Genomic DNA, 26,178 nt, shown 5'->3' with positions numbered 1-26,178 from the left:
TCAAAAAAATACTGCAGAGTTCCACCCACATACAGAAAATGAACACGGCAAAATACTTTTAAAGTATGGGGATCCCTGGGTGGCACAGCGGTTTGGTGCCTGCCTTTGGCCCAGGGCCCGATCCGGGAGACCCTGGATCGATTCCCACGTTGGGCTCCCGGTGCATGGAGCCTGCTTCTCCCTCTGCCTGTGTCTCTGCCTCTCTCTCTCTCTCTCTCTGTGTTTGACTATCATAAATAAAAATTAAAAAAAAATTAAAGTATGTGCTTTCAAAAAAAGTATGTGCTTTCATATTACATGTTTCTTGAACCATGAAATTTAAATTTTGCAATAACTGCCGTGATTATTATTAAACAGGCCATTGAATCTATCCAAAAAACTTACAACACTTAACTCCTTACAGGTCTACAGGGCCCTAAGGAACACGTCTGCCAGCTCTCAGATCTCATGGCCAGCAACGTGGGATTCCTGCCACCCGTCCTAAACCAGGGCCTTTGCACTTGCTGTTAACTTCGCCCACATCTCCCTTCCACGGAGATCAGCTTTCGGTGGGATCCGATTTCAACTCTTCTTTATTCTCTAAATAACCCCACTTTCACTGCCCAAGCCCTTTATTATGTCCTGTTTTTCTCAAGTAGGCTCCACCCCCACCTGGGGCTTAAACTCGAGTTATGTGCTCAGTCAACCAGGTGCCCCTGCCCTATTCTCAACTTTGTTGGCCATTGTCCAAAATTTATTGTTAAAAATATTTTATTGATTTATTCATGAGAGACACACAGAGAGAGGCAGAGACACAGGCAGAGGGAGAAGCAGTCTCCTTGCTGGGAGCCCGATGTGGGACTAGATCCCTGAGCCGAAGGCAGACGCTCAACCGCTGAGCCGCCCAAGAGTCCCCAAAATTAATTAATTAATAAATAATTAATTAATTAATTGATAGAGAGAGGCAGAGACACAGGAATAAGGAGAAGCAGGCTCCATGCCGGGAGCCTGACACGGGACTCGATTCCGGGACTCCAGGATCGCGCCCTGGGCCAAAGGCAGGAGCCAAACCGCCGAGCCACCCAGGGATCCCCCAAAATATATTCTTTTAAAATGCCTTTATCATCTCCTCCCATACAATGTAAGCTGCAAGAAGAAAAAGACTTTGCCTTCCTCAGGTACTAGATCTTCAGAGCTCAAACAGCGTCTAGCACACATTAGCCGCCGGATGAACAGTTACTGATTTAACAGGTTAGACGTCAACGTAATGACACCACTCACGTAGGGACTCTTTGCCAGGCGGCGGAGGGGTATTTTATCGTACACGACATCACACGCATGCGTACAAGACCCGGGAAGTGTGTTGGGGCGGAGCATCGAGGAGTCTCGCGCTTAGAGGCAGTTGGACTCAGGAGCGCAAGGTGGAAAGGGTTACTGCTTGGTGCGGTACCCGCGTGCGCACTGCGGCCTGCAGCGGCTGCAGTAAAGGAGTTTAAGGTGCCCGGGGGCGGGGAGATGACCTGGCGCGTGCGCAGTGCCCGCGTCGGCGCCAGGTCCCTGTGTATGGGTTGGGCTTAATCGTGCGGCGCGTGCGCAGCGCGGCTGGCGGAGGGATTTGGGGCTGGTCCCACCCCTTGCCCCTGTCGCGAGCCGAGGCCGCGCGGGCTCGTGAGCAGCGGTCTGGTCCGCGCGCTGGGCGGGCGACGGAGGTAGACGGACGCAGACGCCGCCAGAGTCGAAGTCAGAGCAGGAGCCTCTGCTGCTGAGGGGCCGCCGCAGCCGCCGCGAGCCCCCGGACCGTCGCCAGGCCGAGGAGGGCGCCGCGCGGCGGGTAAGTGTGACTGACTGGCCTTACCGGGTGCGGAGCCGCTACCCATAATCCCCTGCGGCGGGCCCCAGTTTTTTCCCCGCGGCCGGGCCCCCTTCCCGCGCCACCGCACCTCTCTGCACCCTTACCCAGAGTCCTCTGGGAACCTAGGCCCTCTTCCCGCAGCTCTCCCGCGGTCCCTTTCCCACAGGCCTTCGCGGCGTGTTGCCTTTTTCTCCTCGCCTCCGCTCTGGCCTGGACCCTTACCCACAATTCTTTTCGCCGGTGGGGGGCCTGGATCTATTACCCACAAGCCCCTGGCTCGAGGGGCTTGTTGCTTTTGAGCTTCTTCCCTTGATTGGAGACTTCCTGCTACTCCCGCCCCCGTAACCTGTTTTTCAGGGGTGCGAGACCCCCAGCCGCCATTGCTTTGGACCTCTCTCGTAAGAATCAAGTTCCCCGCAGGCTCCCAAGGAACCTCTGAGCACCCGCCCCCCCCCCGCCCCCGGTCTTCTTGCTCGGGACTTTGAGACTTAACTAATCAGGAACTTTTTCCGTCTTTGTTTTCATTATAATCCAACCAGGCTCTTACAGAATCTATTTGCATGCTGAGATCTTGCTCCTCTTTCTCTTTCTTGGGAGTCAAGGGATTATAGAGGCCTCATCTCTACCCAGTCACCCTAACATAAGGCTGCCCTGCTTCTGCTCTCAGACTTGGCAAGATGACCCAGTTCCTGCCGCCCAACCTTCTGGCCCTCTTTGCTCCCCGTGATCCTATCCCATACCTGCCACCCTTGGAGAAACTGCCACATGAAAAACACCACAATCAACCTTACTGTGGCATTGCACCCTACATCCGAGAATTTGAGGTGAGTTCACTGAGCAGACTTGTGGTTTGGGTTCTGGGGGCCGGGGAGCTGGATTTGGGAGTCCAATTTCTAGACTTTTTCTAGCTGTGCAATTTAGTTAGGGGACTTTTTTGATCCTCTGTTTTAAATGGGGTTGGTAATGCATTCTTCCTAGGGTTTTTGTGGAAACTGAGTAACTAGCAGTTGAGGATTCAGGCTCTGGAGTCAGGCAGTCCTTGGCACAAACCATTTATCAGCTGTGTGACTTTGGGCAAGTGTTGTATGCTCTTGGTGGATTTCTTCATCTTTGCAAGGGATTAATAGTATTTTCCTCATAACATTGGCAGGGAATTAACTGCGAAACTCGGCACAGGGCTTGGCACCAAGTAGTCCGCAATTGTCAATGTTACCATGTTTACCGGTTTTGTTATTAATGGGATGGTGTTTGTATGGGCTTGAAGATTTCAGCTCTTCAATTGCAGGGTAAACACAAATATGTGACTATGGCTTCTGGGCCTCAGTCTTTTCATCCGTAAAATGGGGAAAACGGCATCAGAGGTGCATCAGAGTGATCGCTTCCGCAACACATATACTAAAGAAAGAGGTGTATCAGAGCACACCTGAGAAATGCTGGCACACAGCCAGAAGTCAGAAGGGAAAGTTCTGGTGTCAAATAAGAAAGGGCAGCTGAAGGTGGAGGAAGCTGCAGAGCAGAAGTTAGTGGAGAGATAACAGAAGATTGATGGATTCTTTAGTAGGATTTGCCACCCTTGGTGAACCGGTCCTTAGGAAATGTTATTAGCTAATTAAACTAATTTAATGGCTACAGGCCCGTGGCACCCTTGATGATGCAGGTCATGGGGTAGTTACAGTTTAATGAGCGGTTGGTGAGCCCTTCGAGAACTGTCCTGGTCCTCAGAAGGTGTCCAGTTACTGCTTTTGAACTGTTCTGTCAGCTCCTTTGGCTTCAGCCCTGGTCCCAATCTCCACCTGTGATAAAGGATTAATCTTTTGCAGAGTGATGATGTTGATAAATACAAAGTTATTTTGACTCTTAGTATCCTTAAAAATTATAGAATAAAGAATTAGATTTTTATTAAGTTTAGTAGGTATAAAACTATTCTATTTGGTTGCTATAGAAGTTTCTGAGTTCTTATTTCTGTACGTCTCTTGTCACAGACCAGCAACAGTTTGAGGACAGCATTGGTCCATGGATCGTGCTTTTGATCTTTGCTATTCTCCCAGGTCCATTGGTCTGGGAGGTGTCCCATGTTTGCTTGTGTGTGGTGGGTGGGGAGGGGGAGGTGAGTGGCTGAGGTGCTTAATGTTTTCTGGATGGGTGTCCCTTGCAACTCCCTGTCCCTCCCCACCTGTCACCTCTTCTTTTTCCTAGGACCCTCGAGATGCCCCTCCCCCGACTCGAGCAGAAACCCGGGAGGAACGCATGGAGAGGAAGGTATATAATTTGCACCTCTTGGCCCCACATCTTTTTTGCCACTTTCTAGCATGTTTCCTGACATCAGGGCACTTCCATCTGCATTCAGTTGTCCACTTTTCTTCTGACAGAGACGAGAAAAGATTGAACGGCGACAGCAGGAAGTGGAGACAGAGCTAAAAATGTGTAAGTTTCTCTTCCTCTCCCATCTCTTCCTCAGACCCTTTTGCTTTTCTTTCCCACTGATCCACCCCAGGTCTCTAATTTGGGAAGGTGGGATGGTTCACTTTTTTGAGTTTACAAAGTTGGCCAAACACCGTGTTTGGTTGAGGCATTTAAGGAGTACAGCATGGGGTCTGGGTTGGTAAGAGGGAGCCTTAGGACCTAGGACCTGTGTCCTACAGGAGAGAACACTCAGAGGGGCCATCACAACCCAGTTTAGTGTCATGGGCTGAAGCAGTGAAGCAGTTACGGCTCCATTTTCACTCCTTGACCTTTGTGCTAGGGATTTTCCATCCCTTGCAGGTACAGGAAGGATTGAAACACGGGACCAAACACTTTATAGCCATTAGCCATACTTCACAAGAGGGTCACATCAATCTCGGGTAGTCCTTTTTTGTTAGAGCAAGGCCTTTATAATCAGAAGACTTGGGCTTTCCTTCTACACCTGTGAGACTGGTGAATCCTGTCTCTTTGAACCTTACTCCCTGGAGTGGCATGTTTCCTCAGGGCAATTATGCAGATGCTTCACATCATCTTCATCTTCTTTTTCTTTTTTAAATATTTAATCTGAGAGAGCTTACACTTGAATAGGAGGAGGGGCAGAGGGAGAGGATTGCAAGCAGTCTCCCGGCCCACACGATGCAAGGCCCCCAGATGCCTAACATCTAAAGACTTGGATACCTAGCTGACAGCAATACCTAGCTGACAGCCGTCTGAGTACTGACTCACTACAATTGCTTTCCTGCCTGTTCTTGGAGGCATCTCAGACTCAGTGTCCAAACCACATTCAGAATTTTCTCCTCCTACTACCTTGATTTCCTTGGATGTTTTCTTCAGTGGAACATGGCCATGCACTCTTGCAAGTCATGATTTTTATTGTTGGCCACCCAGTTTATTTTTAACTTTTCCCCCGCCTGTTGTCATGACCTGTCCCTGTTACTCTCTGAATGTTCCAAATCTGAGCCTTCTCTCCATGTTCACCACCACCCAAGTCCCCTCCTGCCTGCATACACAGTAATAGACCAACTGGTTTATCTACATCTATGTCTCTGTCAAGTTCTTTGGATCTTTTTTTTTTTAAGTACAACTCTACCTTTTTCTGCTAACAGTTTGCTTTTGCTCTAAGCATAAAGTCCAAAGTCTCTTTTCTGCCCACGCTTCCAGACATGTTGCACACCATGCTCCCCTCCCACTCTAGCCATAGCTGCTGCCTCTTATGCTTCGTTCTTGTTGGATGGTCTCCTGTCATTGGGCTTTTGCCCAGGCTGTTCCCCCATCTGTGACGATACCTTGGTTTATGTGCAGCAGCCCTTCATATCCCCGTTCAGCTGTCACTTTCCAAGGAAGCCTTTCATGACTTCTTGCTCAGGTTAAGTCACCTTGTTTGCTGAAAACCCTGAGTCGTCCTGCAGGTTGGTCACTTCAGTCCGCTTCAGGGATTTGAAGATAATATCTCTCCACTGTAGGGTCACGGTTGCTCCAAGAGAGCAGGATTCAGATAGGATCTTCTTACGATTATGGTCCCTTCCCCTGTAGGACCTGGCACACAGAATTGTTGGCAGCAGTTAGTCTGGGAAGTCTTTTCACTCCATTACTAGGGCACAGGCCTTATGGTCTGACCGATGTGTGTTTTTAACCCCAGTTCTGCCACTGCAGTCAGATGGCCTTGGGTAAATCACTTGTCCCCTTGGAAGTTATTTTCCACTCTTTAAGAATTCGGGTCTTGATATATTAAACAACACCACAAAGGTGCAGTCAACCAAATTCAGAGTGTGGGAAGTTGCATGAAACAAACCTGTAACTCAAGTTTTACAAGTTTTCTTTAAACAACAAATGATAAGGGGAAAAGGGCACAGGAAGTGGACTGTATGGATTAAAGAATCAAAAGCTCTATCAACTACGTGATACGTGTGGAGCTTGTTTGGGTCCAGATTTAAATGAGCTGACTCTAAAAATCCAGTTTTGAAACAATTGGTATTTGAACACCAGGTCCCAGGTAAAGGAACTGATGTTAACATGTTTAGGTGCAGTAGTAGTAAAGTGATTCTGGTTCCTTAAAAAGTCTCTGTGGGGAAAAAAAAAAAAAGTGTCTGTGAGATGGAAATGGCATATCTGGGGTCTGATTTAATTATTTTGGCAAGAAAAAAAAAAAATTATTTTGGCAGGATGGGGGTATAGATGAAATGAATGTGGCCAAGTGTTGATAATTGAAGCTGGATACTAGGGACTTCTATTGTTCTCTACTTCCTTGAGTGTGTGGACTTTGGTGTAATTGGAAAGAAAAGTATGGATCAGGTACGTTAAGGATTTTATGCTCCTGAGAGCCTCTCTCCCCAACTTCGGAAGCTTACTGTGCCTAGTTGCAGTTAACGGCAACCTTTTGAGGGGACCTTGTCCCTTGCAAAGCAGTTGGTGTGCTTCACATGACTGATTTCTTCTAGCTTCCAAGCCTGGCAGGGGTCATTACTCCTAATTATAAGATGAGGAAAATCGAGGCTTGTTGAGGCCTAGTATGCTTACCAAGAGAGTTCTGAGGTGCTTTCCCCACCATCCCAAGTGTCTCACGAGGTTCCCTCTCCTTTGAGGCCTAGTATGCTTACCGAGAGAGTTCTGAGGTGCTTTCCCCACCATCCCAAGTGTCTCACGAGGTTCCCTCTCTTCTGCCCCCGCCCAGTATAGTTCTTTGAGTCCTCACTCTGGGTTGCTATCTCGATGATCCTTTTAGCCAAAGATTTCTTGAGAGTTGAGTTGCCTGCACAGTGGAGTGCCATGAGGGTGTGTACTTAATGGTACCAACCGGTGAGCTGCTGGCCACCTGTAGTTTTCTGCCACCGTCATTGTGCTGATGTGTTCTTTTCAGATACAGGGTACCCTTGACTCAGTTGCAGTAGCTTTTGCCTTTAGTCACACCTGTGGGCCCCTTGGGTGAGCAGGAACTGGATTCTCAACGCCTTGTGCCTGGTGCTGCCGGGTGCCCCCATGCTGCCCACCAGGAAGCTCAGGGCCCTGCTGTTTGGCCTTCGTCCTTTTCCCAGGTGGCAAACCCGTAGAACTCCTGTTGCCTGCTGTTGGCAGATGTGTTTCTTTTTTTTTTTTTTTTTTTTTTTTAATTTTTATTTATTTATGATAGTTACAGAGAGAGAGAGAGAGAGGCAGAGACACAGGCAGAGGGAGAAGCAGGCTCCATGCACCGGGAGCCCGATGTGGGATTCGATCCCAGGTCTCCAGGATCGCGCCCTGGGCCAAAGGCAGGCGCCAAACCGCTGCACCACCCAGGGATCCCGGCAGATGTGTTTCTTGTTGCTCCTGTGAGACTTTGAGGTCTTGGGTCAAACGTCCTTATACCAGTGAGGCCTTTCCTGACCTTCCCTTTACAGCTCTTCTGCCTGGGACTGTCATCATCTGAGAGAACTAGACGGTCCCCTTACCTTGTTCATGGTCAGCCTCCCTGCATTTGTGTCTGTTCTCTGAGAGGGCAGGGATCTTTTTTTGTCTGGCTCATTCTTGAATCCCTGACACCTTATGACAGTTCCAGGTGCTTGCTAGTACTTAACAGGTACCTGTTGGGTGAATAGATGAGAGCCGCCCGGTGCAGGCTGAAATACTGGGGCACAGAAAATCACAGCACAGGGGGATGAAGTAGGGTGAACAACCGGAGGGGCAGGCTCAAAGACAGCGTCATCATCAAAGGCTACCATCAGTTTCCAGGTAGTTATTCTTTTAGATGTGGGCTCCATTCTCTGCTTTTTAGTAAATTCTCTAAAATCACCTTGCACTTCATTTAGGTTTGCGGTGTCGCCCTCTCACAGAAAACAGACCTGTAGTTTTATTTCTCTGGCTTCTGGTAATATCTAGAATGTCTTTTTACGGAGCTAGTTAGGGCCTAAGTATTCATCATGGAGCCCCTGGCCCATGAGGCCAGGCTGGGCTATAGAGCGGGGCTTGGCCTCTTTGCTGATCTGATGCTTTTTCTTCTTCCATGCATCAGGGGCTAGTTTTGTTTCCATTTGCAAAATGATGGACTCTCCACATCTAGCACAGTGCCTGGCCTAATCACGTGGGCAATACATTATTAATGTTTCTTTTCTCATATTCTCCACAATATGGCAGGTCATTCTAAGGTGACACTGTGTCATGGAAGAAACGCCTCCACTGGGCAGTGGTCAGGGTGCCACTGGGGCCCTGGGAGGAGTCAAGGGCCATTGTATGTGACTGGGTCACCATAGTCTGTGAAAAGGACTTCTTCCCAGGCCTGAGCCATAAGAATCACTTCTGGAATTGGTTTTGTAATAGATCTCTGCTTCTGTCTGTGGAGACAGTTATTCCTCAGTGGCCTTGCAGGAGTAAGAATATGATCAGCATCTTGTGCCCTTGGTTTCTTCCTGAGGCACAGAGGCCATAGTACAAAGGGAAGAAGGCAAGGCTGGAGGCTGGGGCACTCTGGCTTCCCTCCCGGCCCTCCCTCAGTCTTTATCTAAGGTTTCTCTGAGCTGTAGTTGCACTCTATGCCAACATAGTTGCACTCTATGCAGTGTGGCCCTGCAGGTGAGGGAGGAAACTGGGCACCTGGAGTGATCAGGCTGCCTCTGCAGAGACGCCCAGTCTTCCCCTAGAAGGGAGTGGAGCTGTAGCATGTGTAGGTCTGAAATTGCGTTCAGGCCAGCCCTATCCAGTGAGCTTGAGGTTGCCTAGCCCCTTTCCCCATCAGCCTAAATTGGCTACTCACATAAAGGCCACTGTGCTCTAGGGAAACTGGAGAGAGGAGCATGCCCGAGGCCTCTAGGTCACAACGGTTTTCTTCTAGCAAATGGGCCTCCACCCATTTTCTGTGTCTGTCTTGCCAAATGAGACTGTTGACACCTTGTACTTAGCCATTCTGTTCTTCCTGCACAGGGGACCCTCACAATGATCCCAATGCTCAGGGTGATGCCTTCAAGACTCTCTTTGTGGCTAGAGTGGTGAGTCCCCAGCTCCCCACCCCTGGAGCCCCAGAGGAGCCTAGAACCCGGGGCTGGTGAGAGTTTGGGTTTGGGACAATGGACAGTAGGCTAAGTTCTGGAACGTTCTGAGGGCTTTGGGACAGCTTGTTTCTCCCACTTAACTTTGTATCTGTCTCCTGGTAGAACTATGACACAACAGAATCCAAGCTCCGGAGAGAGTTCGAGGTATACGGACCCATCAAAAGAGTGAGTGGACTGGGGTCTGGGCTGCTTGAATTGGAACAGGGTACAGGGAGGGAGAAGGCTGGCTCTTGGCCCTGAGGATGCATCCCATCATGTTGGGGCTTCAGAAGCCGTGGCCTGCATTTACAAATTGACTACATTTCTTTTTTTTTTTTTTTTTTTAATTTTTTTTTTTTAAATTTATTTATGATAGTCACACAGAGAGAGAGAGAGGCAGAGACACAGGCAGAGGGAGAAGCAGGCTCCATGCACCGGGAGCCCGATGTGGGATTCGATCCTGGGTCTCCAGGATCGCGCCCTGGGCCAAAGGCAGGCGCTAAACCGCTGCGCCACCCAGGGATCCCCAAATTGACTACATTTCTATGCAGCAGACCTTGGGGTAGCAGGAGTAAAATTAGGAAGTAACAGCTGCTTTTTTGTTGATTTAGGGTATGGGTCAGCAAACTACAAACTATTTGTAAATAAAGGTTTATTGGTAACCAGTCAAGCCCATTTGTTCACTATCGTCTGTGACTGCTGTTGGTGTAAGGCAGTCCGGTAATTGGACAGATTGTAAGGCCCTCTGAGCTGAAAATATCTGTTGTCTGGCCCTTTAGAGACAAAGTATAAATGTGTGTGCTGATTCTCATTTTAGAGCAAGGCTTTATGTTTAACTGACATGTCTTGAATTCTTGAAGTCACTGGAGTGCTCTGGGCAGTAGTGATGGCTGGAGATCATTGTGCACAAACACTGCTGAGCCCAGTACGATGAGAGCATTAGTCACTCTGGGCTCTTGAGGACAGGGAGAGGGGTCTGAGACATCTGTCGCTGGCAGGAGCTAGCCCAGGGCCTGGCACGCAGGCTCTGCGATTGAATGGGTGGGATTTCCTTGCCTGAGAACTAATCTTTGCCCGCCTCCCCCCAGATACACATGGTCTACAGTAAGCGGTCAGGAAAGCCCCGCGGCTATGCCTTCATCGAGTATGAACATGAGCGAGACATGCATTGTGAGTACCTCAGGCCTGAGCCCTGCCCTCTGACCCTCTCTCTCTATGCTGCCCAGCCCCTTCCCGTCGTCTGTCCCCACCCCCCACCCTGCCAAACCTGACATTAGCGATGTCTCTTCTCCTCCTCCCTCTGTTTCTGATATATCTTTTTTTTTTTTATATACGTGTTTTTTAAAAAACAAAAACCAAAATCCCCCACAACGTGTGTGTGTGTGTGAACCTGGGGAGGTAAGTGTCACACGTTGAACCTCAGGGGCAAGGAGGGAACTGGGTGGGGGCTGGGGCCAGCTGGAGGTTGGGGGAAGGGGTCGGATGTTCGGGGAGCCTCTCCCCATTCCCCCCACCAGAATTGGGGGCGGCCAGGTTGGAATGAGGACTGGCCTTTGAACCTGCCCTCTCTTCCCCCCCAGCAGAGCTGGGGCTGGGCCACCCGACCCTCTGCCTCCCCACCCCTGGCCCCCCACCCTGTTCCTCAGCGGGCAGTGGGTTGGTAGGCGTGTTCAGCGCCTGCCCCCCCATCTCCAAAGCCCCCTTTGAGGCTGCGGCGGCGTCCACATGGGCAGGGATGGGTGGGTGGGGGCGGGCAGGGCTGCGGCGTGTCCAGGGGCCGCCGTATTAATTGACTGTTCTTATTGTCACTGCAGCCACCACGCAGCTGGCTTGCAGCTGATGCTTACGCTCCCCTTACAACACCTCAGTGTATGGTTGGTATAAGGGTTTGTATCATGGGTAAGATCACTCAGCACCGCACACCAGCCCAGCTTAGCCAGGCAGCTCAGGAGCAGTGAGGCGTCCCTCTTCCCATCCCCAGTCGCCCCCTCAGCCTTCCCGCACCCACAGCCCTTTCCTGGTTTGGGTGCCCCTTGTCCCTTCTGCCACCCCTTCCCCCCAATCCACATATGCTCTCTGATAATCTTGCTGATCCCAGGAAGGAAAGGATGAACCCTGATGGGAAAGGCTGCTGGCCTCTCCAACTGGGCTCCACCCCACCCCTGACTTACCTGGCTTCACGATGTCAGCGGCAAGGTTACAGGAATACTGAAACGGGATGCACGAGGGTGAGGGCTACGTGTGGAACCCTTCAACCCTTTGCTGCCTGCCCCCATGCTTCTGTGGGGCTGTCACTGTAGTGGCCCTGGAGAATCTTTTTGGTTGCTAGACTCGGGTTGCTGTGCCCATTTTCTGTCTGCCTTATCATGGTTGAGGCCTACCAAGAGGGCTGTGGTGCCCAGCGGCTCTGCAGAGTGCATGGAATTGGGGATTGGGGTGAGGGAGGGATTGAGTGACAGGCTGCAAGTAGCTGATGGTGTTGTAGATTTTACTTAGGACCCTTCCACTGTCTAGAGACCTAAGAGAGGGAGAGAAAGAGAAGCCTAGAAGTACACATGTCACATGATTTCTTTGTTGGTACTCCTGGGTTGGGCCTCTTCTGGGGTTTGGGACATTGAACCAGAGCAGGGTTCCTTTGCTTGACTGTGCTCCCGGTCCTTAAATCCCTTTCCCCTAATACCCTCCTCTGGGTTTGGGGGGGGCCAAGTGGCCCCTCCTCCAGATCACGGGCAGCACTCCATCTCCTGGACCCCCCACCCCCAGGCTGTCCCTTATGTGCCAGCCTTTGAGTGGCAGGTGGTGGGAGGGAGTGTGGAATCCAAAGTGGAGAAGTCCTTCCATGTGCTGCGAGGAGGGTGGGGCGTGTGCCTAGTTCAGTGTGGACTTTACTGGGAAAGGTGAGGGCCAACAGTTTTGCTAAGGCCTCCCCAGCCTTCTTTTTAAATTCAACAAGCTAGTTCCAGGGCATTACCAGCTCCTAGACTTGATGTTAATCCTTGTCTCCCCCTCTTTCAAGGCCTCCATGAGGTTTCTTTGGGGTCCACCACTGCCTCTGCCTGTCTCTAGGTGGTGCAGGAGATGTGGTTCCTCTCCCTCTCTGTGGCTCCCTAGAACCCCCCCATTTCCCTTCCCTGTAGCTTTAGCTGACCCTATGGTGGTGGGTGTGGGGTCTGTGCGCGTGCTCAGGTAAGCTTGGGGGCTCCAGGTAAGCGGTCCCGTGTCCCCCCCCGGGAAGCCCGCCTCCTCGCCAGGCCCCCAGGAGTTGCCGAGCCCCCCCCATCCCGCTCGGTTTGGACACCCGCAAGGCCGGCATCGGTAAATGGCACCTTTTTCTCTTCCTCTGGTTGTTATTTGGGGGGGAGAGGGCTGGGGCGGGGCAGGGTATTGTGGTTGGTTGAGGACAACCCCCTAGGCCAGGGCTGGGGGTGGGAAACGGACTTTTTTTGCCCTCCTGATGCCCCATGGGAGACAGGCCTGGGATTGGGCCTGCCCATCGCTGTGCCCTGCCCAAGAGCAGGAATATGCCTCTTCCTGAATCTCTCCCTCTACTCCTCACCCTTCCCAAGAGGCTCCGGCTGGGGTTGGCCTCCCAGCCCAGCTTGTGTTGAGCTGGGGGTGTGGAGGGAGAGATGGAATGGGGGCTGGGATTGGGTGGCAGTCAGTCGGCTCAGGTAAGGCAGGAATTGTCAGTAGCACCGCACGCCTCCCATACCTTCCTCCACTTTCCCTCTGCCCTAGCTGCTGTAGGGGGGCCCCTCCAGGCCCCCTGGGAGCACCATAACCCACCCTTCTGCTCCCTGTCATCTCCTAAAGATTTCTCCCACCCTTTTCTGGTTCATTTTCTGTTCTGATGTCTGTTCTCCCCACGCTCACCTCCGCCCCCCCCCAAAAAAAAAAAAAAAGCAAAAAGGAAAACCGGTGTGAACTGGGGTGCAGAGCGGCCCAGCTGGGCCTCCTCCCCCAGCATGATGTTTTAGGGTGCATGCCTGGGGTTGTGGAGGAGCCCTCCCCCACAGCAGAGTCCAGCCTTAAGTTAACCTCCAGTTTCTTTGCAGCATCTTTGGCCGCCTGGGCAGGAGGGGGCTGCTCCGTCGAATGGGAGTAGGGAAGGGCCTGGGAGCCCAGGAGAGGGTGGTTGGGTCGTCTTGCTCCCCACAACCGTGATTGGGGGATAATACACAGGTGCCGAGATGGAGCAGGCCCCTCCTGGTTTGGGAGAGGGTTGGTCTGGCTGTCAGTTTTGACTGGCTGGCTGGTGTGCGTGTGTGTGTGTGTATGCGCGCGTGCACGCACGTGTGTGTGCACAGTGTGTTGATGGGGACGTGAGGGTGGGGATGCTGCAGAGCTGGGCACTGTCCTGACTAGAGGACCCTCTGGGGACTCCTCCCCCTTCCCCCTCCCCGCATCTGTTGCAGCCGCTTACAAGCACGCAGATGGCAAGAAGATTGATGGCCGGAGAGTCCTTGTGGACGTGGAGAGGGGCCGAACTGTGAAGGGCTGGCGGCCCCGGCGGCTAGGTGAGCACTTCCTGCCCAGGCTGAGCCTTGGTGGGCCTGTACTCTCTTATGCATCCTCTGCTGCTTGCTGTCTTCCCTTCTCCTTTTTGCTTTCCTGGCCGCTCATCATGTCCTCCCTTGCTTCCTCCAGCTCCTCTTCTCTTGTCACCATCATTATCGTTCCTGGTGGCTGACTTCTCATTCTGGTTTACTGATTAGGAGTGGGAGCACTGTCTGGAGAGGCGAGTGTGGGATCAAATGTCAGCTTGTGTACTTACTAGTTGGTGGATTTCCCTGCTTCATTTTCCTTATTGTATAAATTGGGGCTAACCTCAAGAGTTCACGGAGCTCAGCATACCAGATGCCTAGATGCCTAGCTTGGCATGTGGCATGTGACGGGGCTTGTAAATATCACTCTCTCATCTACTTATTCTTGACTCTTGCTCATTTGTTTATTCTTTGATTACCAGCTATGTACCACATTTTTAGTCAGGAGCAAGACAGATGGCCTGTGTCTCTCTCTGATTGTTACTGTGTTAAAATCAGTTTGGTTGTAAGTATTGGAAATACAGGGATCCCTGGGTGGCGCAGCGGTTTGGCGCCTGCCTTTGGCCCAGGGCGCGATCCTGGAGACCCGGGATCGAATCCCATGTCGGGCTCTCGGTGCATGGAGCCTGCTTCTCCCTCTGCCTGTGTCTCTGCCTCTCTCTCTCTCCTCTCTGTGTATTCTCATGAATAAATAAATAAAATCTTAAAAAAAAAAAAAAGTATTGGAAATACATTTGAGGTTTTTAAAACATAAAGGGAGCCTTATTGATAGAGAATCCTGGAGGTCCTTTGGAGGCCAGAGATGTGTGATGCCATTGGGCCTCGAGGACCTGGTAGCTAGATTTTAAGCTTGTCAGGAGCCACCTTTGCCATTGCAGCAGCTTGCTTCCACCTTGTCTGCTGTCTGTGCAGACTGGTCTCTTCTGTGTTTCCCTGCACTGGCCCCATGAGTGCTACACCTAGTCTTGGTGAGTCTATACTTCCGGGGGGTTGGATCTGAGTGGCTCTTCATTGGGCCTGGACCTGGGGCTGCTGTCCTGCCATCTAAACATGCATGTTAAGGACCTACTCCTGCAGGGGTGAGTGACAGTTCTCTAAGAAAGATGGTCACCCTGGACTTGCCTGTGCAGCGTAGACCACACACTCACCTGCCGAGTCTTGGAACAGTAATAGGTTCTTATCGCCTTCATTTCTTGAGGGTGGAGTGAGTTTTTCATAGTCTGCTATTTTCTGTTGTAGAATCCTGGAATCGCAGAATCTTGTAGTTCATTTGGCATTCAGACTTTGGCATAGCAGTACTTACTACATCCTGACCCAGTATATATCTGTGGAAAAGTATCCAAAACAGAAGTTTTATGAATAGTAATTATCTTTCCTACGGGCAGTGTATACTAGTATTTTACTTTTTTTTTTTTTTTTTTTTTTAATGTGTTGGTTCCAACCCATCAAATTGAAGATGGGTTCCGTAGTTGGATCATGACCTGAAAATTGAAGACCGTGGTCTGTTTGCCATACGTGTAATGTTTCAGATGCCTGATCAGTTGCCTGTCCTGGTTAGAATGTCTGCTCTCCAAGCAGCCTTTCTCCTTTTTCACCAGCACTGCGAAAAGTCATTTCCTTATATGGAACTCGGGCCTGCCTCACTGAAGCTTTCTTCTGGTTAGTGTGGTGCAGAAGGGTGCACGAGAGGGCCAAGTTCTGGAGTCAGCCGGCAGTCCTGTTCCATTTCTGCACCTTCGTTGCCAAGTCCCTGTGGATAAGCGACTGTCTTTGTTTTCTCATCTGAAGAAGGAGTCTTTTGTTTCCTCTTAGAGTTGTTCAGTTTTTTTTTTTTTTTTTTTTAAATTTTTATTTATTTATGATAGTCACAGAGGGAGAGAGAGAGAGAGAGAGGCAGAGACACAGGCAGAGGGAGAAGCAGGCTCCATGCACCGGGAGCCTGATGTGGGATTCGATCCCGGGTCTCCAGGATCGCGCCCTGGGCCAAAGGCAGGCGCCAAACCGCTGCGCCACCCAGGGATCCCTCAGTCAGTTATTTGATGACAGTACATAGACTTTTATATTCTGGGTGCTATACCACATGCTGGTTACAACGAGCAGAGCCAGATGTAGTCCGACTTTGACAGTGCGTCACAGGCTGCCGGGAGAGGCAGGCATTGCTCAACTCACACAGATGTAGGAAATGTGAAGCTCCCCCTTAAAGGTTCAGGAAGGAAATGTGTGTGGGCTGTGAGTATATAGTGGAGAACAGCTTAATCTGGTAGGTCAGGGAAGGCTTCCTGAAGAAGTGATGTATGGGCTGACACATAAAGGATGAACAAGTTCACTCCACAGGAAGGTAAGATTCTAGAGAAAAAGATGAATGATCCCCCAAACTAGGGCAGAAAAGAGCTTGAGAATAGCCCAGAATGTAAAGAACCAGGGGCTCCTGGTTTGAAAGGTGAGCATTGGGAAACCATTGGAGGTTTTGAGGCAGATCACATTTTCAGTTAGAAAGTTTATTGGGGGGATCTCTGGGCGGCTCAGCAGTTGGGCGCCTGCCTTTGGCCCAGGGCGTGATCCTGCAGTCCTGGGATCAAGTCCCACATCAGGCTCCCTGCATGGAGCCTGCTTCTCCCTCTGCCTGTGTCTCTGCCTCTCTGTCTCTCTCTTTCTCTCTGTGTCTCTCATGAATAAATTAATAAAATCTTAAAAAAAGTTTATTGGCTTGGCGTGCCTTGGTGGCACAGTCAGGAGTCAGCCTTCGGCTCAGGTCATGATCTCTGTGTCCTGGAGTTGAGCTCCCTGCTCAGTGGGGAGTCTTCTTGTCCCCATCTTTAGCCCCTCCACACACTCCCACCCCTCATGCTGGCTCTGTCCCAAAGTCTTAAAGAAAAAAAAAGGTCAGTGGCTTTGGTTGGTGGGAGGAGACACCTGAGGGGAAAGGGTTTGGCCGCTCGGTGGTACCTAGCAGTTAGGGATCTGCGCTTTGGAGTGCAAGTTCAAGTGTGAACTTGCAGGTGTTTCCCATTGGGCACTTGGTGACGGTCTTCATGTGTCTTTGAAGCACGGTTGTCCTGTTAAAAGTGCACCTCGCAGAGGTGGTTGCAGTCCTTTCCTTTGCTGTTTGGTGCCCCTCCTTTCCCTTCCCTAAGCCAGCTACCCAGACTGACCCTCTCTCGCCTGCCCCCACCCCAGGAGGTGGCCTAGGCGGGACCAGAAGAGGCGGGGCTGACGTGAACATCCGGCATTCAGGCCGGGACGATACTTCCCGCTACGATGAGAGGTAAGATTAGGCAGCTGGTTTCCTGGGCTGGGGGTGGTCACATGGGGAACCCTGCCGCAAACCTCTGCCCACCTCATCCAGGCCCGGCCCCTCCCCGCTTCCCCACAGGGACCGGGACCGGGACCGTGAGCGGGAGCGCAGGGAACGAAGCCGCGAGCGAGACAAGGAGCGAGAACGGCGACGCTCCCGCTCTCGGGACCGGCGGCGGCGCTCACGGAGTCGCGACAAGGAGGAGCGGAGGCGCTCCAGGGAGCGGAGTAAGGACAAGGACCGGGAGCGGAAGCGGCGAAGTAGCCGGAGCCGAGAACGGGCACGACGGGAGCGCGAGCGCAAGGAGGAGCTACGTGGCGGCGGCGGCGGTGGCGGTGACATGGCGGAGCCCTCTGAGGCCGGTGATGCGCCCCCTGACGATGGGCCTCCTGGGGAGCTGGGTCCTGATGGCCCTGATGGTCCAGAGGAGAAGGGTCGGGATCGTGACCGGGAACGACGTCGGAGCCACCGGAGCGAGCGAGAGCGGCGTCGGGACCGCGATCGAGACCGGGATCGCGAGCACAAGCGGGGGGAGCGGGGTGGTGAACGGGGCAGGGATGAGGCCCGAGGTGGGGGTGGTGGTGGCCAGGACAACGGGCTGGAGGGTCTGGGCAACGAAAGCCGAGACATGTACATGGAGTCTGAGGGAGGTGATGGGTATCTTGCTCCGGAGAACGGGTATTTGATGGAGGCTGCACCAGAGTGAAGAGGGCCTCCCCCACTGTTTTATTTGGACGTGTTCCTACCCACCCATTTACTGTCATCCTCTCCCCCAATCTTCTTGGCCACCACCTAAGTTTGCCAGCCAAGGGTAGGAGTCTCCCTTATTTGTTCTGGCCCCTTGGATTTAAAAATAAAATTAATTTCCTGTTGATAATGAGCACCTTGGTTTCTTTTTCACTGCTCTTTGCCTTCCCCAGAAGGTCATCACCTGACTGTTGATAGTTCTACTTTGGTTGTGTCCTGGGCCTGCTGAGAACTTGGGCTTTGTGACCTAAGTCTGGGGCTACCTGGACTATACCAGACCTTAAAATGGAATAAGGAGGTGCTCTAAGGGTTCCTTCTGTTAGGGTTCTTTATCCTTTTGTGATTTTTTTTTAAACATCTTCCATACATTCCCTGGGGCGCCATCCCTACTCAGGTCTCGGTGGCTGGATAGGGCTCTAGACACTCGATTGGTGGAAGCTGCAAGTTTGTTTGAAAGGGAAACTGAGTTGTAGAGTGGGGAAAGGGCTGAGGAGATGAAGTAGGAGCACAGGCTGCAGAACATCTGCAGGAAGGGCAAAGGGCCTGCGACTCATGATAGGAAGTTGACCATGAGTATCTTCATACTTGGCTAGTGACAGTGGAGGATTAACAAGAAATAGGAGAGGTTCTGTCAGCAGTGGCGATGGCAGCCATTTACCGACGATAAGGTGATGGTGACAACCCTTAAGTGTGGTGGCTGCTTGAGAAGGAAGCCAGTCAGCTTTGCAGAACCCCAGGGGGGCTCGAGACCACAACTGCAAGTACAATAAACGTAGCTGACTCCACAATCTGCCCGGAACAGTTGCCCTGCATTTCAGCACTCAGGATGCCTAGGAGTTGGGCGTTTTGAGCCTAGGCTATTTTAGGACCTATTTTTGTCTTGAGAAGTTTCTAAGTCTAAAGGCAAATTTCGCCTGATAACCCAAAGATAGCCTGTCTATTAAATCTGGCCCAAGGATGATGCTTTTTAACTGCCTCAGTCTTCATAAGCATACAAAGATGACAGCCAATTGAGAAAATTTGGCAGCAGGAGACCACAAGCTAGATGGAAACCTGGTCCTGGAAGGAAGAACTTTGGGAGTAAAAAAGAAGTTGATGCCTCTAGTATATCCTCATAGATACCAGGATACTGCACCTGAACTTCCGAAATTGTGAAGAAGTGTTTTGGACTAGTGTGGCACAGGCTATTTACATAAAGACTGGACAAAATCTGTAAAAGCTTGTTGAAAGCACTGGGTAGCTTGTCTTGAGGGTGTCTGATGCCTAAGAAAAGGAGAGCACACAGGTGAAATTCATATATACTGCCCCTTTTTCCTTGAGGGCATTTGCTGGTTTAGCTTTGGCGGGATGGACTCAAAAGTGGCAGTCCACTGGGCTGAATTCACACAGGTTGGACTGCATAGCTTGGACTTGAGGGCAGAATTTCCAGATGGGCACCAAGCCCCCAGATGTATGTGCAATTTTCCTTCAAGGCATTTGCCAGCTGCTACCTTGTCCGTGCAAGGCCCTCCAAAGGACTCATCAGAAAGCAGTAGCCAGAGGCTACTGAGGTGGCAGCAGCCTTGCAGTTCTGGGGGAAGCAGGTTGGGGTTCACACCCTGTAGGGGTAGTGGCCATGCTGGAGATCCCCAGAGTTCCACCATATTGGAGGAAGGCCACAAGTGAAACAGACTGAGCTCCTGGGATGGCTCAGCATCTATTCAAAAATCCTTAGGCATTCTAGAAAGAAAACTTGAATTGATGAAAGCCAAGTGAAAACTAGCCAAGAGAGCTGGACATTCTGATATGGGGAGTTATTAGTGAAATAACTATACATTCACAAACGAGGAAAGGATGGAGAGCTTTATCAGGTCTGCAATCTTTATTTTTTTTTTTTAAACTTTTTTAATTAATTATTTATTTATTTATGATAGTCACACACAGAGAGAGAGAGGCAGAGACATAGGCAGAGGGAGAAGCAGGCTCCATGCACCGGGAGCCTGACGTGGGATTCGATCCCGGGTCTCCAGGATCATGCCCTGGGCCAAAGGCAGGCGCTAAACCGCTGCGCCACCCAGGGATCCTAAGTCTGCAATCTTTAAAAGTAAAAATCAAATGGAAACTTTAGAACTGAAAACAAGAAAAAGAATGTAGGTGCTGAGTGAAGTAAGTCAGTCGGAGAAGGACAAACATTATATGTTCTCATTCATTTGGGGAATATAAATAATAGTGAAAGAGAATATAAGGGAAGGGAGAAGAAATGTGTGGGAAATATCAGAAAGGGAGACAGAACGTAAAGACTGCTAACTCTGGGAAACGAACTAGGGGTGGTAGAAGGGGAGGAGGGCGGGGGGTGGGAGTGAATGGGTGACGGGCACTGGGGGTTATTCTGTATGTTAGTAAATTGAACACCAATAAAAAATAAATTAAAAAAAAAAAGAATGTAGGTGCATTTTGCTGTTAATCACATACTACATAACCCAAAACGTCCCTGTTATAACACATAAGAGGTGCTGGGGTGAGGTTGGAGGGGGAGACAAAACTTTTTTTTTTTTTTTAAGATTTTATTTATTTATTCATGAGAGAGAGAGAGGGAGAGAGGCAGAGACATAGGCAGAGGGAGAAGCAGGCTCCATGCAGAAAGCCCAATGTGGGACTGGATCCTGGATCCCAGGATCACGCCCTGAGCCAAAGGCAGATGCTCAACCACTGAGCCATCCAGGTGTCCCAAGAGACCAAACATTCTTGAAAGTAAGAAATCTCACAATCCTTTAAGGAAGTTAACAGGATATATGTCACCAAAACAAGGGATTTATTATCTATTTATTGATGATTTTATTTATTCATGAGAAACATAGGGAGAGGGAGAAGCAGGCTCCCTGGGGGGAGCCCAGTGCCGGACTTGATCCCAGGACTCTGGATCATGACCTGAGCCAAAGGCAGATGCTCAACCACTGAGCCACCCAGGTGCCCCCAAAACGGATTTAAAGGAGAGGAAACTGGATCTAATTCAGAGCAGTGGAGGAAAGTCCCAGGATGGCAGTTTCTGGAGAGGACTTGGTCCAGGCTGGAGTCAGAGGGCAAGTTTCCAAGGAGTTTCAGGATAAAAAAGGTTTAGTCACTGAACTGATGGCATTCATCATTTCCCAATATACATAAATCTTCATGCTGTATGCACACCTTAGACTTCTACAGTGATGCGTGTCAATTATTTCTCAGTACACCTGGCTAAAAAAGACGTATAATGTGTTGTGACGGAAAGTTTGAAAAATTGATAATATCGTGAAAGAAAAGCAGATTGACATCACAGGAGAAAACAGAAGGTGCTCAGGAAAGGCAATGTAATCACAGAACACTGCTTGGGCTCTTTTAGTAAGCAGTAAGTACTTAGACTTAATGGGAGCACTTTATTGATTGCCCTAAAAACTGGTAGCATAAAACTACCATGGGAAGACAGTGGAAAGGTGGTAAGAGCAGAAAATCAATATGTAATGCATTACTAACATCTAAAATTGATAAATTGAGAAATAGGTTCCTTAGATACACAAACAACTAGCAGGACTAAACATCTGTAAGTTGTTGCCTCTTGCAGTGGGGAGAATTAGGACAGGGGCTGGTGCTTCTCAGTATTAGCCCTCTGTGTTACCTGATTTTTTCACTTTAAACTCATTTTTGTTGTTAAAATGAGAGAAAAAAATGCTATGAAGGAGAAGGATAGACAAACTGGCTCCAGTCCTCTCAGCAAAATTCCTTTTCAGAATTCCATATCCCCAGCCAGCTGATTGTGCAGATGGATGGGCAGCAGACTTCTCTATAGTTTTGTGTACATTTCCTGCATTTCTTTGGTATCTGATACCACTGGCTACTTTTTTTTTTTTTTAACCGCACTCTCTTAACAGGTCTCCCAACCTGGCCATTCTTTGTCTTCTTCCCAACTTTGAAATGTGAGTTTTGGGGACCCAGTTCTGGGTCCTTTTGGTAGTAGGTTATCTTGCCTCCAACTAATGAACACGGCTACTCACCAAGCAGGTCCAGGTATTTCCAAATCTATCCACCTATCCTCCTGACCGCCTATCCTGGCCCAAGCCATCCCAGGATTGCTGGGAGAGTCTCATGACTGGTCCCCATGCTTCCATTGTTGCTGCCCTCCAATCCAGTCCCCACACCGGGGTTACATGGATCTTAAAATACGTATTTGAGTATCACATTTTACTTTTAGGAGTTAACATGAAGGCCAAAATCATGTATATGCCAACATACAAGGCCGTGCATAAACTATCCTGCCTACCTTTTCACCATCATGAACTATTCTGGTTTTTACTCCGTGGGCTCTTTCTGCCTGGAATATGATCCACGCCCCACCTCCCGATAATCTTCCCTCCAAGGACTCTGTGCCAGCGTCCCTCCTAGAACACCACCTCCTCACTCCCAATATCTTAACCAGCAGTAGTTGGTTGTCTACTTCCCCTGCCCCAAAGACTTCAGTTCGCTGAAGGCAGTGGGCTTGTCTGCCCTGCTCACCATGGTGTCCAGATGTTTAACATGTTTGTCCAATGAACGTGGAAAAAAGGAAGAGACAGGTATGGCGTCAAGGCAGGCAAGCTGCAAGAGTCGGGGTAGGAAACCGGACAGCCCGTTGGCGGCTGTGCGCCGGGAAGCCAGACAGGCGTGGCAGCAGGTGGGGCGGCCGCGGCGCCGGGAGCGGAGCGCACGTCTGGTCGCGCCCTCGCAGGGGGCGCCCGCCGTCCGGGGCGTGGCCTCGCGCAGCCCCGCCCTCCTCGCGGAGACCCGGCAGGCGGGCGGCTAGCGGCGGCGGCGGCGCAGACATGGCTGCGCTGGTGGAGCCGCTGGGGCTGGAGCGGGGTAAGCGCGCCAGGGGGCCCTGCCCACCGGCCGTGGCCCGCGTCCGGGACCCCGGTCCCCGCCCCTCCCCGGCCAGGCCCCGGCGTGGGCGGGCAGATCGAGCGGGGGTGGGCGGGGCGGGGCGCCGCGGTTTGTGGGTGTGGGAGGGCCCGTGGGCTTAGCTGGCCCAGGAGGGGCGCCTACTGCACAGCCCTGCGTGTGTGCCTATGGGGATCTTGGGGCGCAGGGTGCGTGGCCGGCCGCAGGCCCCCCTGCTGCCGGCAACTCTGCGGGTGTCCGACTGGGATTCGGCTGCCTTTCCCGGGATCTGTCAGCGCTCGCCCTTACTCGGTTTCTGGCCGCATCTCTCCGTGCTTCTCCGCGTCTCTGACTCTGTGTCTGTGCGCCCCGCCCCCGCCCCGCAGACGTGTCCCGGGCGGTGGAGCTCCTCGAGCGGCTCCAGCGCAGCGGGGAGCTGCCCCCGCAGAAGCTGCAGGCCCTCCAGCGAGTCCTGCAGAGCCGCTTCTGCTCCGCCATCCGGGAGGTGAGAGCGGCGCGGCGCCAGGGCACAAGCGGGCGGCCGCCGTCCAGGTCGTCGCCCCGAGCCCAGGGACTACACCTCCCAGCAGCGCCGGGGGCGGCCCGCCTTGGGGGGCCCGCGCTTCAGCTCCGTGGTTCTCCGGGAGTTGTAGTTTCCTCCGGCTCCGGGGGGCGGGGCCAGCCCTTGGATGGGAGGGTCTGCGGGCCTGGACTCTGGTGTGGAAGGGAGGAGGGGCTGGTGGTTCCCTGATGCTGCTGCGTCTTCACCAGGTGTATGAGCAGCTCTATGACACGCTGGACATCACCGGCAGTGCTGAGATCCGGGCCCACGCCACAGCCAAGGTAGGCGCCCCCCACCCCGTCACTCGTGGTATCCACTGAACTGCGTGGTCTTAGTAACTTACTAAAGTCACTCATGCCTGTTTCTTCCTTCAGATTTTTGCCAAATCTGTGTACCACCGTTGCTCTTATTTACTGATATTTTAAATAATCTCATATGTTGTACTTAGATGTCATATAAAGGCATCTTTAGCAACTTCAAATGGAAACTAGTACCGAAGCCTGACAAGAAGATACCTTTTAATTATCACTTATACAATGAAATAGCATGAAACACCGAAATCTTATTAAACTATAAGTTGTATGCTGTTTCTTGCTGCTTCCTAGAGGCCCTTGGCTCTTTCCAGGCTTTGTTTTTCTCTACTAAACATCGAGATTGGCAAGTGTTGAATATTCAACACACTCACACCAAATGGAGACATTCTTTTTGACATGTCTGAAAGTTCCAAAGGGAATTCAGAGACTCGTTACAGTGTGAGCTTGCATTGAACTGTGGCAGGTGTCCCCTGCGTGGGGAAAGTAGTCCCCCAATCGCTGGCTCTCTCTGTCCCAGATCCTCCCCTCTTCCCCACCTGCCCACTATGGAGGGGCCCTCACCTCTCAGTGCCTTCTCTCTTGCAGGCCACAGTGGCAGCCTTCACAGCCAGTGAGGGCCATGCACATCCCAGGGTAGTGGAGCTGCCCAAGACTGATGAGGGCCTGGGCTTTAACATCATGGGGGGCAAGGAGCAGAACTCCCCCATCTACATCTCCCGCGTCATCCCTGGAGGCGTGGCTGACCGCCATGGAGGCCTGAAACGTGGGGACCAGCTGCTGTCAGTGAATGGTGTGGTGAGTGGGGCCTGAGGCTGGGCTCACAGTGTATTCAAGGTAGCACAGTTCCTGCTTTTGACATTCATTCAACATGCAACCATTGAGTACTGCCTCTTTGTCTGGCCTTGTGCTGGGCACTGCTACAGACCTGGAGAGAAGTTGGCCTCAGCTGCTGTATTCAAGGACTCCCTTTTTGGTGAAGGAGATTGACTGGAATAGTCCTAATCTGGGGAGATAATAATGAGGCACAAAGCACTGTGGGAGCCACATTTGGGCCCAGACCAGTATAGATCAGGGGAGTTTTTGCAGAGAAAGGAACATTTGAGTTGGGTTTTGAAGGATGAAGAGGAGTTCTCCAGGCAAATAAGATAGAGTATTACCAGCTAAGGATGTTGCAGGTAGGGACTGTGACTCTATATTCCTCCCAGCTGAACAGAAAGGGCTTAGTCTGGGGGAAGGACTGGAGCACATAGTTAATTAAAATCACTGTAGTTAGAAATAGATGGAAGCACAACTGGATCAGTAGTTGGGGCCTCAGTCACAGCCTGAGAAGCTGGGACTTCGTCTCAAGGGTTGGGGATTGGGGAGTGATGTGGAGGCCATGAATAGGAGAAGGATAGGCTCCACTTGGAAGTATAGAAGGATCGCTTTGGGACTCTCTAGGGGATGGACTGAAGGCAGAGACTGGAAGCCAGAAGTTCTAGGGTGGAGGTGAAGTGAAAGTCCACCGGAGAAAGGATGAGGTCTAAGCTGGGATCAGGATGGTGAGGACAGGGTAGGGAGTCAGTAAGAGGAAAGGGGCTGAGGATTAGCAGGCTTTGGGGACAGAGCGGGTAAACATGGACCTGGAGGTCTGTCTTAGAGAGGGCAGTTAGGGCTTGTCCCTACCATGAAGAATGTGGAAGGTTTTGAGGGAGGACACTGAGCCAAGAATTAACGACTCTCCCATGAGGACACGAGGCCTTGACAACTCAGGCTGGTACCAGGCTCACCAACAGTAGGTCCCATTTCCAGGGTTGGGCTGGGTGTGGGTGTAGGCCCCAGGCCCAGGTGTCTGTGCACTGCCCCGCAGAGTGTGGAGGGTGAGCAGCACGAGAAGGCAGTGGAGCTGCTGAAGGCAGCCCAAGGCTCGGTGAAGCTGGTGGTGCGTTACACACCCCGTGTGCTAGAGGAGATGGAGGCCCGCTTTGAGAAGATGCGCTCTGCCCGCCGGCGCCAGCAGCACCAGAGCTACTCGTGAGCCCTTTGCGACCATGCCCCGGGGCCTCCATTTCCTCTCTTATCCCCAGAGTCCCAAACTGGGCCAGTGATTTCTGGGACCTCGATGGCCACCCCCTGCCCTAGCTCCTCTCCCTGGGGTTCTGCCCGTTGACCCTGACCCAGGCTCTCACAAGCCAGTCTGGCTAAATCCCCTGGGGACTCCTAGCTCACTGTCATCCCAAGATCTGCAACCTCCTCTCTGGAATCCCTCAATCCACTTCCCTGGGCCCTTGGCTCTGAAACCCCAGTCCTCCTAGCTCTCTCCCATGCTTCCCCAGGCCCCCTCCCCTGAGCTTGGCTCCCTTCTCTTCACCCTCTTTGCAGGTCCTTGGAGTCTCGAGGCTGAAACCACAGATCTGGACCCTCACCCTCACCCCCTCCCCTGTACAGTATTTATTGTCACCGGCTCCTTATTTAAAGATCTTTGACCCTCACTGATTGTCTGCGTGTCTGTCCTGCATTCTGGGGTTAGAGTGTCTTGAGCTGTGGGGGAGGGAGAGAAGCTGAAGTCTAGAACAGGCCCGGAAG

General features: G+C 51.6%; 2 protein-coding genes across 5 annotated transcripts; both read left to right on the top strand.

Moving 5' to 3' along the window:
• The first annotated feature begins 1,600 nt into the window (after positions 1–1,600).
• SNRNP70 (small nuclear ribonucleoprotein U1 subunit 70) lies at positions 1,601–18,010 on the top strand. Of its 4 annotated transcripts, none has more exons than XM_077845896.1 (10): positions 1,601–1,810; positions 2,499–2,655; positions 4,028–4,090; positions 4,201–4,255; positions 9,185–9,249; positions 9,415–9,477; positions 10,380–10,461; positions 13,707–13,808; positions 17,013–17,100; positions 17,209–18,010. In XM_077845896.1, the coding sequence occupies exons 2-10, from the start codon at positions 2,509–2,511 to the stop codon at positions 17,834–17,836; spliced, it is 1,293 nt and encodes a 430-aa protein (XP_077702022.1). In that variant the 5' UTR covers positions 1,601–1,810; positions 2,499–2,508; the 3' UTR covers positions 17,837–18,010. The 4 variants fall into 4 exon arrangements, with proteins under 4 accessions (XP_077702022.1, XP_077702012.1, XP_077702019.1 ...); XM_077845886.1 differs by having other exon boundaries at positions 1,602–1,810; positions 17,182–18,010; XM_077845893.1 differs by lacking the exon at positions 1,601–1,810 and adding an exon at positions 1,969–2,229 and having other exon boundaries at positions 17,182–18,010.
• Positions 18,011–22,602: 4,592 nt separating this feature from the next.
• On the top strand, positions 22,603–26,084 carry LIN7B (lin-7 cell polarity scaffold B). The gene is made up of 6 exons (XM_077845872.1): positions 22,603–22,719; positions 23,124–23,242; positions 23,509–23,580; positions 24,199–24,408; positions 25,463–25,626; positions 25,975–26,084. Exons 1-6 carry the CDS (start codon positions 22,683–22,685, stop codon positions 25,994–25,996), a joined length of 624 nt encoding a protein of 207 aa, XP_077701998.1. The 5' UTR covers positions 22,603–22,682; the 3' UTR covers positions 25,997–26,084.
• The last annotated feature ends 94 nt before the right edge of the window (positions 26,085–26,178 follow it).

This window comes from Canis aureus, chromosome 1, assembly GCF_053574225.1.
Source record: "Canis aureus isolate CA01 chromosome 1, VMU_Caureus_v.1.0, whole genome shotgun sequence".
Taxonomy (NCBI): domain Eukaryota; kingdom Metazoa; phylum Chordata; class Mammalia; order Carnivora; family Canidae; genus Canis; species Canis aureus.
Note: the sequence above shows the minus strand (reverse complement) of the source record. Positions and strands in the feature narration are given on the sequence as shown.

Coding starts and splice junctions, on each gene's coding strand:
- SNRNP70 (XM_077845886.1), top strand. CDS start 2,509: ATGACCCAGTTCCTGCCGCCCAACCTTCTGGCCCTCTTTGCTCCCCGT. Junction 2,656..4,027: donor CCTACATCCGAGAATTTGAG/GTGAGTTCACTG, acceptor TCTTTTTCCTAG/GACCCTCGAGATGCCCCTCC. Junction 9,478..10,379: donor TATACGGACCCATCAAAAGA/GTGAGTGGACTG, acceptor GCCTCCCCCCAG/ATACACATGGTCTACAGTAA.
- LIN7B (XM_077845872.1), top strand. CDS start 22,683: ATGGCTGCGCTGGTGGAGCCGCTGGGGCTGGAGCGGG. Junction 23,581..24,198: donor GGGCCCACGCCACAGCCAAG/GTAGGCGCCCCC, acceptor TCTCTCTTGCAG/GCCACAGTGGCAGCCTTCAC. Junction 24,409..25,462: donor TGCTGTCAGTGAATGGTGTG/GTGAGTGGGGCC, acceptor ACTGCCCCGCAG/AGTGTGGAGGGTGAGCAGCA.